Genomic DNA, 16,121 nt, shown 5'->3' with positions numbered 1-16,121 from the left:
ACAGCATTCAAACCCACTCCCCTCTCCCTCATCCGGGTGGGCGGAGCTTCCTGCCCCATGGCATTCGAACCCGCTCCCCTGAGCCCTCAATCCCAGTGGGTGGAGCTTCTAGCCCCACAGGATTCCAACCCCTGACCCCTACCTGGGTGGGCGGAGCTTCTTGCCCCATGGGATTCGAACCCGCGCCCCACAGAATTTGAACCTCTGCCCCCCAACCAGGAAACCTTGGACGCCGGCAGGAAGGGATCTGACCTCTCAATCCGGGTGGGCAGAGCTTCCTGCCCCACATAATTCCAACCCGCTCCCCTTACCCCTCCCCTGATGGGCGGAGCTTCTTGCCCCACAGAATTCAAACCCCTGACCCCACAATCCGGGTGGGCGGAGCTTCCTACACTGAACCCTTGCCCCACTTTCTGCCCCCCAACCAGGAAAACCCTGACCCTGACTCTCCTCCCTCGATCCGTGTGGGCGGAGCCGGACCCCTTGATCCGGGTGGGCGGAGCCTCCCGCCCCACACAATTCAAACCTCTCCCCAAATAACCTGAACCCCTGCCCCACTTTTTCTGCCCCCCAACCAGGAAACCTTTGACGCCGGCCTGCAGGCCTTCCAGCAGGAAGGGATCTCCAACATCGCCGCCCTGAAGGACCAGCTATTGGCCGCCCGCCACGTCCAATCGAAAGCCATCGAGGCCAGACACGCCTCCCTGACGAAGCGCTGGAACCAATTGCTGGCCGGATCGGCCGCCCGGAAGAAGAAGCTTCTGGAAGCCCAGGAGCACTTCCGGAAGGTGGGCGGGGCTTCTGTGGGGCAGGGAAAGGGGGCGGGTGGTGGGCGGGGCTTCCGCGGGGAGGAAAGGGGCGGGTTGTGGGCGGGAAAGGGGCAGGTTGTGGGCGGGGCTTCAGTGGGGCAGGGAAAGGGGCGGGTTGTGGGCGGGGCTTCTGTGGGGAGAAGAAGGGGGTGGGTCCGGGTTCGGGGCAGCCTGGGCAGTGGGGAGAAAAAGGGGGCAGGTCGAGACCCATAGGAAATGGGTTGGGGGGAAAGGGGTGGGGCCCATAGGAAATAGAAGAAGCTTCCGGAAGGTGGGCGGGGCTTCAGTGGGGAGAAAAGGGGGGGAGTTGGGACCCATAGAAGAAACTTCTGGAAGCCCAGGAACACTTTCGGAAGGTGGGCGGGGCTTCTGTGGGGCAGAGAAAGGGGGCAGGTTGTGGGTGGGGCTTCAGTGGGGAGGAAAGGGGCGGGTTGTGGGCGGGGCTTCAGTGGGGAGAACAAGGGGGTAGGTCCGGGTTCGGGGCAGCCTGGGCAGTGGGGAGAAAAAGGGGGCAGGTCGGGACCCATAGGAAATGGGTTGGGGGAAAGGGGTGGGGCAGAGAGGGGGCAGGTTGGGACCCATAGGAAATAGAAGCTTCCGGAAGGTGGGCGGGGCTTCAGTGGGGAGAAAAGGGGGGAAGTTGGGACCCATAGAAGAAACTTCTGGAAGCCCAGGAACACTTCCGGAAGGTGGGCGGGGCTTCCGTGGGGCAGAGAAAGGGGGCAGGTTGTGGGCGGGGCTTCAGTGGGGAGGAAAGGGGCGGGTTGTGGGCAGGGCTTCAGTGGGGAGAACAAGGGGGTGGGTTCGGGGCAGCCTGGGCAGTGGGGAGAAAAAGGGGGCAAGTCGGGACCCATAGGAAATGGGTTGGGGGGAAAGGGGTGGGGCCCATAGGAAATAGAAGAAGCTTCCGGAAGGTGGGCAGGGCTTCAGTGGGGAGAAAAGGGGGGAAAGTCGGGACCCATAGAAGAAGCTTCTGGAAGCCCAGGAGCACTTCTGGAAGGTGGGCGGGGCTTCCGTGGGGCAGAGAAAGGGGGCAGGTTGTGGGCGGGGCTTCAGTGGGGAGGAAAGGGGCGGGTTGTGGGCGGGGCTTCAGTGGGGAGAACAAGGGGGTAGGTCCGGGTTTGGGGCAGCCTGGGCAGTGGGGAGAAAAAGGGGGCAAGTCGGGACCCATAGGAAATGGGTTGGGGGGAAAGGGGTGGGGCAGAGAGGGGGCAGGTTGGGACCCGTAGGAAATAGAAGCTTCCGGAAGGTGGGCGGGGCTTCAGCGGGGAGAAAAAGGGGCATTATTATATTATATTATCATTATCATTATATTATCATTATATTATTATTATTATTATTATATTATTTATTATTATTATTATTATTATATTATTTCATTATTATTATTTCATTATACTATTATTATTATATTATTATTTATTTTTATTTTTATTATTATTATTATATTATTATTTCATTATTATTATTTCATTATACTATTATTATTATATTATTATATTATTATTTATTTTTATTTTTATTATTATATTATTATTTCATAATTATTATTTCATTATATTATTATTATATTATTATTATATTATTTTATTTTTTATTATTTTTATTATTATATTATTATTTCATTATACTATTATTATTATTTTATTATTTTATTATTTTTTATTATTTTTATTATTATATTATTATTTCATTATTATTTCATTATATTATTATTATATTATTATACTATTATTTATTATTTATTATTATTTTTATTATTTCATTATTTCATTATTATTATTTCATTATATTATTATTATACTATTATTATTTTTATTATTATATTATTATTTCATTATTATTATTTCATTATATTATTATAATTATTATTATTATTATATTATTTCATTATTATTATTATTTTTATTATTATATTATTATTTTATTATTATTCTTTCATTATATTATTGTTATCATCATCATTATTACTATTAATCCTTTATTAACATTATTATTCTCATTATTATTCTCCTTATTTCCCCTACCCAGGTGGAAGATCTCTTCCTCACCTTTGCCAAGAAGGCCTCCGCCTTCAACAGCTGGTTCGAGAACGCCGAGGAGGATCTGACGGATCCCGTGCGCTGCAACTCGCTGGAGGAGATCCGGGCGCTGAGGGAGGCGCACGACGCCTTCCGGGCTTCCCTAAGCTCCGCCCAGGCCGACTTCAACCAATTGGCCGAGCTGGAGCGCCAGATCCGGAGCTTCCGGGTCGCCTCCAACCCCTACACCTGGTTCACCATGGAGGCGCTGGAGGAGACCTGGCGGAACCTGCAGAAGATCATCAAGGTAGTGGATCCCACATTCCGGGCTGTTCTAGAAAGTTCCGGGAAGGTTCTGGAAGGTTCTGGAAGGTTCTAGGTTCCCACATTCCGGGCTGTTCTAGAGAGTTCTGGGAGGTTCTAGGTTCTCCCCCAGGTGGCCTTGAACCCGTACGCCAGGAGACCTGGTGGAACCTGCAGAAGATCCCACATTCCGGGATGTGGTAGAAAGTTCCGGGAAGGTTCTGGAAGGTTCTGGAAGGTTCTAGGTTCCCTTCTGGGTGGCTAGCGGAACCTCTAAAAGATCATCAAGGTAGTGGATCCCACATTCTGGGCTGTTCTAGAAAGGTTCTGGGAAGGTTCTGGAAGGTTCTAGGTTCCCTTCTGGGTGGCTGGCAGAACCTCCAGAAGGTCATCAAGGTAGTGGATCCCACATTCTGGGCTGTTCTAGAAAGTTCTGGGAGGTTCTAGGTTCTTTCCCAGGTGGCCTTGAACCCGTACGCCAGGAGACCTGGCGGAACCTGCAGAAGATCATCAAGGTAGTGGATCCCACATTCTGGGCTGTTCTAGAAAGTTCCGGGAAGGTTCTGGAAGGTTCTAGGTTCCCATCTGGGTGGCTGGCGGAGCCTCCAAAAGATCAAGGTAGTGGATCCCACATTCTGGGCTGTTCCTGGAAGGTTCTAGGTTCCCTTCTGGGTGGCTGGCAGAACCTCCAAAAGATCATCAAGGTAGTGGATCCCACACTCTAGGCTGCTCTAGAAAGTTCTAGGTTCTTTCCCAGGTGGCCTTGAACCCGTACGCCAGGAGACCTGGTGGAACCTGCAGAAGATCATCAAGGTAGTGGATCCCACATTCTGGGCTGTTCCAGAAAGTTTCTGGAAGGTTCTAGGTTCCCTTCTGGGTGGCTGGCGGAACCTCCAGAAGATCATCAAGGTAGTGGATCCCCAGATCCCCTTCCCTGTCGGAGGTTCTAGGCTGTTCTAGAAAGCTCTGGAAAGTTTTAGAAGGTTCTAGGCTTCCTGGTGGAACCTGCAGAAGATCATCAAGGTAGTGGATGCCACATTCTGGGCTGTGCTAGAAAGTTCCGGGAAGGTTCTGGAAGGTTCTAGGTTCCCTTCTGGGTGGCTGGCAGAACCTCCAGAAGATCATCAAGGTAGTGGATCCCACATTCTGGGCTGTTCTAGAAAGTTTCTGGAAGGTTCTGGAAGGTTCTAGGTTCCCTTCTGAGTGGCTGGCGGAGCCTCCAAAAGATCAAGGTAGTGGATCCCACATTCTGGGCTGTTCTAGAAAGGTTCTGGAAGGTTCTAGGTTCCCTTCTGGGTGGCTGGCAGAACCTCCAAAAGATCATCAAGGTAGTGGATCCCCAGATCCCCTTCCCTGTCAGAGGTTCTAGGCTGTTCTAGAAAGCTCTGGAAAGTTTTAGAAGGTTATAGGCTCCTGGGAATCCCCCAAGTTCTGGGAAGTTCTAGACCTGGCGGAACCTCCAGAAGATCATCAAGGTAGCGAATCTCCCCAGGGATCCCCCTTCCCTGCCCCAAGTTAGAGACTGTTCTAGACAGTTATGGGAAGTTATGGAACGTTCCGGAAGGTTCTGGACTCTGCAAATTCGAGACGGGATTCCGGATTGTTCCGGCAGCGACGGAACACCCCGAAATCCCTAGGCTGTTCTGGAAAGTTCTAGACCTGGCGCAGCCTCCAGAAAATCGTCAAGCTGATAGTAATTAAAAAATTATTATTATTATTATTATTATTATTATTATTATTATTATTATTATTAGTATTAGTATTATTAGTATTATTATTATTAGTAGTAGTATTATTAGTAGTATTATTACCATTATTATTATTACCATTATTATTATTATTATTATTATTATTTGTATTATTATTATTAGTAGTAGTAGTAGTAGTAGTAGTAGTAGTAGTAGTAGTATTATTACCATTATTAGTATTAGTATTATTAGTATTAGTAGTAGTAGTAGTATTAGTAGTATTATTACCATTATTATTATTATTATTATTATTATTATTATTATTATTATTATTGGCTAATTGCGATTTCCCTTCGTTTGCGCCTCCCAGGAGCGGGAGCTGGAACTGCAGAAGGAGCAGCGGCGCCAGGAGGAGAACGACAAGCTGCGCCAGGAGTTTGCCCAGCACGCCAACGCCTTCCACCAGTGGATCCAGGAAACCAGGTGTGTAGAGGAGTAGTAGTAATGGTAATAATAGTAATAGTAACAATAGTAGTAATAATAATAGTAGTAGTAGTAACAACAACAACAACAACAACAGTAACAATAGTAGTGGTAGTGGTGGTAGCAGTGGATCCAGGGAACCAGGTGTGTAGAGTAGTAGTAGTAGTAGTAGTAGTAGTAGTAATGGTAATGGTAATAGTAATAGTAACAGTAGTAATAATAGTAGTAGTAATAGAAACAGTGGTAATGGTGGTAGCAGTGGATCCAAGAAACCAGGTGCGTAGAGTAGTAGTAGTAGTAGTAGTAGTAGTGGTAATGGTAATAGTAGTAGTAGTAACAGTAGTAGTAACAGTAGTAATAGTAGTAATAGAAACAGTGGTAATGGTGGTAGCAGTGGATCCAGGAAACCAGGTGCGTAGAGTAGTGGTGGTGGTGGTGGTGGTGGTAGTAATGGTGATAATAGTAGTAATAGTAGTAGTAACAATAGTAGTGGTAGTGGTGGTAGCAGTGGATCCAGGAAATCAGGTGCGTAGAGTAATGGTAGTAGTAGTAATGGTAGTAGTAATAGTAACAACAGTAGTAACAATAGTAGTAATAATAGTAATAGTATCAATAGTGGTGGTAGCAGTGGATCCAGGAAACCAGGTGCGTAGAGTAATAGTAATGGTAGTAGTAATGGTAATAATATTAATAGTAACAGTAGTAGTAGTAGTAATAGTAATGGAAACAGTGGTAATGGTGGTAGCAGTGGATCCAGGTGTGTATAGTAATAGTAGTAGTAATGGTAATAATAGTAATAGTAACAGCAGTAGTAATAGTAGTAGTAATAATAATAATAGTAATAGAAACAGTGGTAATGGTGGTAGCAGTGGATCCAGGGAACCAGGTGCATGTAGTAGTAGTAGTAGTAATGGTGGTAATAGTAGCAGTAGCAGCAGTAGTGGTAGTAGTAATAGTAACAATAGTAGTGGTAGTGGTGGTAGCAGTGGATCCAGGGAACCAGGTGTGTAGAGTAGTAGTAGTAATGGTAATGGTAATAATAGTAATAGTAACAGTAGTAGTAGTAGTAGTAGCAGTAGTAGTAATAGTAATAGAAACAGTGGTAATGGTGGTAGTGGATCCAGGAAACCAGGTGCTGTCAATTTCTCCCTCCTCCGGGAGGGAATTATGATTTTTGCGTGTAGTAGTAGTAGTAGTAATGGTAATAATAGTAATAGTAACAATAGTAGTAGTAATAATAATAATAATAGTAATAGAAACCGTGGTAATGGTGGTAGCAGTGGAGCCAGGAAACCAGGTGCATAGAGGAGGAGGAGGAGGAGGAGGAGGAGGAGGAGGAGGAGGAGGAGGAGGAGGAGTAATGGTGATAATAGTAACAGTAGTAGTAGTAGTAGTAGTAGTAGTAGTAGTAGTAACAATAGTAGTGGTAGTGGTAGCAGTGGATCTAGGGAACCAGGTGTGTAGAGTAGTAGTGGTAGTAATGGTAATAATAGTAATAGTAACAATAGTAGTAATAATAGTAATAATAGTAATAGAAACAGTTGTAATGGTGGTAGCAGTGGAGCCAGGAAACCAGGTGCGTAGAGTAATAATAGTAGTAGTAATGGTGATAATAGTAATAGTAGCAATAGCAGCAGCAGCAGCAGTAGTAGTAGTAACAATAGTGGTGGTAGTGGTGGTAGCAGTGGATCCAGGAAATCAGGTGCGTAGAGTAATAGTAGTAGTAGTAATGGTAGTAGTAGTAATAGTAACAGTAGTAACAGTAGTAATAATAGTAATAGTATCAATAGTGGTGGTATTATTGCTACACTATTCTTCCTACTACTACTACTACTACTACTACTACTACTACTACCACCACATCACTATCACTACTACTGTTACTGATTACTACTGCTACTGATTACTACTGCTACTGTTACTATTATTGCTGCACTATTATTATTATTATTATTATTATTATTATTATTATTATTATATTATTATTATTATTATTATTACTACTACTACTACTACTACTACTACTACTACCACCACCACCACCGCCACACCACCACTGCTATTATTATTATTATTATTATTATTATTATTATTATTATTATTATTACTACTATTGCTACTGCTACTGCTACTGCTAGTAGTTACTATTAATAATATTATCTCCCCTTCTCTCCTCTCCCCTTCTCAACGTTACTCCCGCTTCCTCTTCCTCGAACCCTTCGCCAGGACCTACCTACTCGACGGGTAAGTACCAAATACTCCTCCTTTAATACCAGCCGCTTTTCTGTCTTGTGCTCCGTCCCGCCATGGCTTTGCTCATGACGTCGGTGTCTTGTGCCTGAGTATTGCCCCATCTGCATAGTAATTGCCCCATTTCCATAGGTACTTACCTAGGTATTGCCCTACTTACCTAGGTATTGCCCCATTTCCATAGCTATTGCCCCATCTGCATAGGTACTTACCTAGGTATTGCCCCATCTGCATAGGTACTTACCTAGGTATTATCCCATATACCTGGGTACTTGCATAAGTATTGCCCCATATACCCAGGTACTTACCTATGTATTGCCCCATTTCCATAGGTACTTACCTAGGTATTGCCCTACTTACCTAGGTATTGCCCCATTTCCATAGGTATTGCCCCTTCTGCATAGGTACGTACCTAGGTATTGCCCCATATACCTAGGTACTTACATAAGTATTGCCCCATATACCCAGGTACTTACCTAGGTATTGCCCCATATACCCAGGTACTTACCTAGGTATTCCCCCATATACCCAGGTACTTACCTAGGTATTACCCCATATACATAGGCACTTACATAAGTATTGCCCCATATACCCAGGTACTTACCTAGGTATTGCCCCATTTCCATATGTATTGCCCCATTTCAATAGCTACTTACCTAGGTATTGCCCCATATACCCAGGTACTTATCTAGGTACTGCCCCATTTCCATAGGTGCTTACCTAGGCATTGCCCTACTTACCTAGGTATTGCCCCATCTGCATAGGTATTGCCCCATCTGCATAGGTACTTACCTAGGTATTGCCCCATTTCCATAGGTATTGCCCCATCTGCATAGGTACTTACCTAGGCATTGCCCCATATACCCAGGTACTTACCCAGGTATCGCCCCATTTGCATAGGTACCTACCTAGGTATTGCCCTACTTACCTAGGTATTGCCCCATTTCCATAGGTATCGCCCCATTTCCATAGGTACTTACCTAGGTATTGCCCTACTTACCTAGGTATTGCCCCATTTCCATAGGTATTGCCCCATCTGCATAGGTACTTATCTAGGTGCTGTCCCATATACACAGGTACTTACCTAGGTATTATCCCATATACCTAGGTACTTGCATAAGTATTGCCCCATATACCCAGGTACTTACCTATGTATTGCCACATTTCCATATGTATTGCCCCATTTCCATAGGTACTTACCTAGGTATTGCCCTACTTACCTAGGTATTGCCCCATTTCCATAGGTATTGCCCCATATACCCAGGTACTTACCTATGTATTGCCACATTTCAATATGTATTGCCCCATTTCCATAGGTACTTACCTAGGTATTGCCCTACTTACCTAGGTATTGCCCCATTTCCATAGGTATTGCCCCATATACCCAGGTACTTACCTATGTATTGCCACATTTCCATATGTATTGCCCCATTTCCATAGGTACTTACCTAGGTATTGCCCTACTTACCTAGGTATTGCCCCATTTCCATAGGTATTGCCCCATATACCCAGGTACTTACCTAGGTATTGCCCCATTTCCATATGTATTGCCCCATTTCCATAGCTACTTGCCTAGGTATCGCCCCATATACTTAGGTATTTACCTAGGTATTGTCCCATTTGCATAGGTACTTACCTAGGTATTGCCCTACTTACCTAGGTATTGCCCCATTTCCATAGGTATTGCCCCTTCTGCATAGGTACTTACCTAGGTATTACCCAATATACCTAGGTACTTACATAAGTATTGCCCCATATACCCAGGTACTTACCTAGGTATTGCCCCATTTCCATAGATACTTACCTAGGTATTGCCCCATTTCCATAGGTACTTACCTAGGTATTGCCCTACTTACCTAGGTATTGCCCCATTTCCATAGGTATTGCCCCATCTGCATAGGTACTTACCTAGGTATTACCCAATATACCTAGGTACTTACATAAGTATTGCCCCATATACCCAGGTACTTACCTAGGTATTGTCCCATTTCCATAGATACTTACCTAGGTATTGCCCCATTTCCATAGGTACTTACCTAGGTATTGCCCTACTTACCTAGGTATTGCCCCATTTCCATAGGTATTGCCCCATCTGCATAGGTACTTACCTAGGTATTGCCCCATATACCCAGGTACTTACCTAGGTATTGCCCCATTTCCATAGGTATTGACCCTTCTGCATAGGTACTTACCTAGGTATTGCCCCATCTGCATAGGTACTTACCTAGGTATTGCCCCATATACCCAGGTACTTACCTAGGTATTACCCCATATACCTAGGCACTTGCATAAGTATTGCCCCATATACCCAGGTACTTACCTATGTATTGCCCCATTTCCATATGTATTGCCCCATTTCCATAGCTACTTACCTAGGTATTGCCCTACTTACCTAGGTATTGCCCCATTTCCATAGGTATTGCCCCATATACCCAGGTACTTACCTAGGTATTGCCCCATTTCCATATGTATTGCCCCATTTCCATAGCTACTTACCTGGGTATTGCCCCATATACCCAGGTACTTACCTAGGTATCACCCCATTTCCATAGGTACTTACCTAGGTATTGCCCTACTTACCTAGGTATTGCCCCATTTCCATAGGTATTGCCCCATCTGCATAGGTACTTACCTAGGTATTGTCCCATATACCCAGGTACTTACCTAGGTATTGCCCCATTTCCATAGGTATTGCCCCATCTGCATAGGTACTTACCTAGGTATTGCCCCATATACCAAGGTACTTACCTAGGTATCACCCCATTTGCATAGGTACTTACCTAGGTATTGCCCTACTTACCTAAGTATTGCCCCATTTCCATAGGTATTGCCCCATCTGCATAGGTACTTACCGAGGTATTGCCCCATATACCCAGGTACTTACATAAGTATTGCCCCATATGCCCAGGTACTTACCTAGGTATTGCCCCATTTCCATATGTATTGCCCCATTTGCATAGCTACTTACCTAGGTATTGCCCTACTTACCTAGGTATTGCCCCATTTCCATAGGTATTGCCCCGTATACCCAGTTACTTACCTAGGTATTGCCCCATATACCTAGGTACTTACCTAGGTATTGCCCCATTTCCATAGGTATTACCCCATCTGCATAGGTACTTACCTAGGTATTGCCCCATTTCCATAGGTATTGCCCCATCTGCATAGGTACTTACCTAGGTATTGCCCCATATACCCAGGTACTTACCTAGGTACCACCCCATTTCCATAGGTACTTTCCTAGGTATTGCCCCATTTCCATAGGTATTGCCCCTTCTGCATAGGTACTTACCTAGGTATTGCCCCATTTCCATAGCTACTTACCTAGGTGTTGCCCCATATACCTAGGTACTTACACAGGTATCACCCCATTTCCATAGGTACTTACCTAGGTATTGCCCTACTTACCTAGGTATTGCCCCATTTCCATATGTATTGCCCCATTTCCATAGCTACTTACCTAGGTATTGCCCTACTTACCTAGGTATTGCCCCATTTCCATATGTATTGCCCCATTTCCATAGCCACTTACCTAGGTATTGCCCCATATACCTAGGTACTTACCTAGATATTGCCACATTTGCATAGGTACTTACCTAGGTATCGCCCTACTTACCTAGGTATTGCCCCATTTCCATATGTATTGCCCCATTTCCATAGCCACTTACCTAGGTATTGCCCCATGTACCTTGGTACTTACCTAGATATTGCCACATTTGCATAGGTACTTACCTAGGTATTGCCCCATTTCCATAGGTATTGCCCCATTTCTATAGCTACTTACCTAGGTATTGCCCCATATACCCAGGTACTTACCTAGCTATTGCCCCATTTCCATAGGTATTGCCCCATCTGCATAGGTACTTACCCAGGTATTGCCCCATATACCTAGGCACTTACATAAGTATTGCCCCATATACCCATGTACTTACCTAGGTATTGCCCCATATACCTAGGTACTTACATAAGTATAGCCCCATATACCCAGGTACTTACCTATGTATTGCCCCATTTCCATATGTATTGCCCCATTTCCATAGCTACTTACCTAGGTATTGCCCTACTTACCTAGGTATTGCCCCATTTCCATAGGTATTGCCCCATATACCCAGGTACTTACCTAGGTATTGCCCCATTTCCATATGTATTGCCCCATTTCCATAGCTACTTACCTGGGTATTGCCCCATATACCCAGGTACTTACCTAGGTATCACCCCATTTCCATAGGCACTTACCTAGGTATTGCCCTACTTACCTAGGTATTGCCCCATTTCCATAGGTATTGCCCCATCTGCATAGGTACTTACCTAGGTATTGTCCCATATACCCAGGTACTTACCTAGGTATTGCCCCATTTCCATAGGTATTGCCCCATCTGCATAGGTACTTACCTAGGTATTGCCCCATATACCAAGGTACTTACCTAGGTATCACCCCATTTGCATAGGTACTTACCTAGGTATTGCCCTACTTACCTAAGTATTGCCCCATTTCCATAGGTATTGCCCCATCTGCATAGGTACTTACCGAGGTATTGCCCCATATACCCAGGTACTTACATAAGTATTGCCCCATATGCCCAGGTACTTACCTAGGTATTGCCCCATTTCCATATGTATTGCCCCATTTGCATAGCTACTTACCTAGGTATTGCCCTACTTACCTAGGTATTGCCCCATTTCCATAGGTATTGCCCCGTATACCCAGTTACTTACCTAGGTATTGCCCCATATACCTAGGTACTTACCTAGGTATCGCCCCATTTCCATAGGTACTTACCTAGGCATTGCCCTACTTACCTAGGTATTGCCCCATTTCCATAGGTATTACCCCATCTGCATAGGTACTTACCTAGGTATTGCCCCATTTCCATAGGTATTGCCCCATCTGCATAGGTACTTACCTAGGTATTGCCCCATATACCCAGGTACTTACCTAGGTACCACCCCATTTCCATAGGTACTTTCCTAGGTATTGCCCCATTTCCATAGGTATTGCCCCTTCTGCATAGGTACTTACCTAGGTATTGCCCCATTTCCATAGCTACTTACCTAGGTGTTGCCCCATATACCTAGGTACTTACACAGGTATCACCCCATTTCCATAGGTACTTACCTAGGTATTGCCCTACTTACCTAGGTATTGCCCCATTTCCATATGTATTGCCCCATTTCCATAGCTACTTACCTAGGTATTGCCCTACTTACCTAGGTATTGCCCCATTTCCATATGTATTGCCCCATTTCCATAGCCACTTACCTAGGTATTGCCCCATATACCTAGGTACTTACCTAGATATTGCCACATTTGCATAGGTACTTACCTAGGTATCGCCCTACTTACCTAGGTATTGCCCCATTTCCATATGTATTGCCCCATTTCCATAGCCACTTACCTAGGTATTGCCCCATGTACCTTGGTACTTACCTAGATATTGCCACATTTGCATAGGTACTTACCTAGGTATTGCCCCATTTCCATAGGTATTGCCCCATTTCTATAGCTACTTACCTAGGTATTGCCCCATATACCCAGGTACTTACCTAGCTATTGCCCCATTTCCATAGGTATTGCCCCATCTGCATAGGTACTTACCCAGGTATTGCTCCATATACCTAGGCACTTACATAAGTATTGCCCCATATACCCATGTACTTACCTAGGTATTACCCCATATACCTAGGTACTTGCATAAGTATTGCCCCATATACCCATGTACTTACCTAGGTATTACCCCATATACCTAGGCACTTACATAAGTATTGCCCCATATACCCATGTACTTACCTAGGTATTGCCCCATATACCTAGGTACTTACATAAGTATAGCCCCATATACCCAGGTACTTACCTAGGTATTACCCCATATACCTAGGTACTTGCATAAGTATTGCCCCATATACCCAGGTACTTACCTAGGTATTGCCCCATTTCCATAGGTATTGCCCCATCTGCATAGGTACTTACCTAGGTATCACCCCATTTACATAGGTACTTACCTAGGTATTGCCCCATTTCCATATGTATTGCCCCATTTCCATAGCTACTTACCTAGGTATTGCCCCATTTCCATATGTATTGCCCCATTTCCATAGGTACTTACCTAGGTATTGCCCCATTTCCATATGTATTGCCCCATTTACATAGGTACTTACCTAGGTATTGCCCCATTTCCATATGTATTGCCCCATTTCCATAGCTACTTACCTAGGTATTGCCCCATTTCCATATGTATTGCCCCATTTCCATAGGTACTTACCTAGGTATTGCCCCATTTCCATATGTATTGCCCCATTTACATAGGTACTTACCTAGGTATTGCCCCATTTCCATATGTATTGCCCCATTTCCATAGCTACTTACCTAGGTATTGCCCCATTTCCATATGTATTGCCCCATTTCCATAGGTACTTACCTAGGTATTGCCCCATTTCCATAGCTACTTACCTAGGTATCGCCCCATTTCCATAGGTATTGCCCCATATACCCAGGTACTTACCTAGCTATTGCCCCACATACCCAGGTACTTACCTAGGTATTGCCCCATTTCCACAGCTATTGACACCATTATGACCCCGCCTCCATTGCCCCGCCCCCTCCGCTTAGCTCCGCCCCTCGTCTTGTCTGCCCCCCAAAAAACCCCCCGTTTCACCCCGAATTTCACCCCACATTTCTTTCCTCCGCATAGCATTGCGTACCGGCGAGTAATTCGCGTCTTTCAGTACCAAGTCGGGGAAGATCTTTCCGGAAGGTTTTATTCCTCTTTCTTTTCCACTTTCTCACTCCGCTTTTCCTTTCTTTTCGGTTTTCCCGCTTTTCCTCCCCCCAAAAACGGCACGTCCCTAATTTCCCCACGGCTGGTTTGGTTACTCCGGACTAACGCTCACGTGGCTTGCGGGCAGGAAGGGGGTTCTAGGTCGAGCCGCCCATTTGGTGGCGGTTCTAGATCAAACGGTTCTAGATCAATTAATCTAGATCAAGTTCCAGATTGAAGCGTTAGTTTTGCGAAGGTTCCTGATCAAGCCGTTCGCTTGGCGGCGGTTCTAGATCAAGCCGCCAGATCTGGAACGGTTCTAGGTCGATTGGTCTCTGCAAAGGCTCCAAACCGAACCAGTCACGATGGTTCTAGATTAAATCATTCGTTTTGCGAAGGTTCCAGATCGAACTGTTCATTTGGTGATGGTTCTAGATCAAGCCACCAGATCTGGAACGGTTCTAGATCGATTGGTCTTTGCAAAGGTTCCCAACCGGAGCAGTCACAATGGTTCTAGATTAAACCATTCGTTTTGCGAAGGTTCCAGATCGAACTGTTCATTTGGTGACGGTTCTAGATCAAGCCACCAGATCCAGAAAGGCTCTAGATCGATCGGTCTTTGCAAAGGTTCCGAACCAGTCGCAATAGTTCTAGATTAAATCATTTGTTTTGCGAAGGTTCCAGATCAAACCATTTGTTTTGTGAGGGTTCCAGATCAAACCATTAGCTTCGCGCAGTTTCTAGATCAAGCCGCTGTTCTGTTCTAGATCAAGCTGCCAGATCTGAAAAGGTTCTAGATCAATTTGTCTTTGCAAAAGGTTTCAAACTGAGCCGTCCGTTTTTGCAATCCAGATTAAACCATGAGTTTTGCAAAGGTTCCCAATCAAACCGTTCGTTTGGCGGCGGTTCTAGATCAAGCCACCAGATTTTAAAAGGTTCTAGATCAATTGGTCTTTGCAAAGGTTCCAAACAGAACCAGTTGCAATAGTTCTAGATTAAACCATTTGTTTTGCGAAGGTTCCAGATCAAGCCGTTAGCTTTGCGCAGGTTCTAGATCAAGCCACCCAGTTCTGCAGCGGTTCCAAACTGAGCCGTCCGTTTTGCGATAGTTCTAGATTAAACCATTCGTTTTGCGAAGGTTCCAGATTGAACCGCTCACTTTGTGGCGGTTCTAGATCAAGCCGCCAGATTTGAAAAGGTTCTAGATCGATTGGTCTTTGCAAAGGTTTCAAACTGAGCCGTCCGTTTTTGCAATCCAGATTAAACCATTAGTTTTGCAAAGGTTCCCAATCAAACCGTTCGTTTGGTGACGGTTCTAGATCAAGCCGCCAGATTTGAAAAGGTTCTAGATCAATTGGTCTTTGCGAAGGTTCAAAACTGAGCTGTTCGTTTTGCGGTAGTTCTAGATTAAACCGTTAGTTTCGCAAAGGTTCCTGATCGAACTGTTCGTTTGGTGATGGTTCTAGATCGATCTGACAGATTTGAAAAGGTTCTAGATCGATTGGTCTTTGCAAAGGTTCCAAACCGAACCAGTCGCAATGGTTCTAGATTAGACCATTCTTTTTGTGAGGGTTCTAGATCAAACCGTTTTGCGATGGTTCTAGATCAAACCATTAGTTTCACGGAGGTTCCTGATCAAGCCGTTCACCTTGCAGCGGTTCTAGATCAAGCCACCCGATCTGAAAAGGTTCTAGATCAATTGGTCTTTGCGAAGGTTCCAAACAGCCGCTCGTTTTGTGATAGTTCTAGATTGAACCATTCGTTTTGCGAAGGTTCCAGATTGAACCGTTCACTTTGCGAATGTTCTAGACC

The 16,121-nt window shown here is 44.9% G+C and overlaps 1 protein-coding gene across 1 annotated transcript in view; it reads left to right on the top strand.

Moving 5' to 3' along the window:
* SPTAN1 (spectrin alpha, non-erythrocytic 1) overlaps window positions 1–16,121 on the top strand; it is a 194,926-nt gene that overhangs the window by 156,101 nt on the left and 22,704 nt on the right. Inside the window, 5 exon segments of the mRNA XM_053373414.1 lie at window positions 579–788; window positions 2,841–3,137; window positions 5,192–5,304; window positions 7,531–7,548; window positions 14,244–14,306. Of these exon segments, the coding sequence (XP_053229389.1) occupies window positions 579–788; window positions 2,841–3,137; window positions 5,192–5,304; window positions 7,531–7,548; window positions 14,244–14,306 (701 nt within the window).

The sequence above is a fragment of the Podarcis raffonei genome, chromosome Z (assembly GCF_027172205.1).
Source record: "Podarcis raffonei isolate rPodRaf1 chromosome Z, rPodRaf1.pri, whole genome shotgun sequence".
NCBI lineage: Eukaryota > Metazoa > Chordata > Lepidosauria > Squamata > Lacertidae > Podarcis > Podarcis raffonei.
The sequence above is the reverse complement of the archived record's forward strand: the minus strand, read 5'-3'. Positions and strand labels throughout refer to the sequence as shown.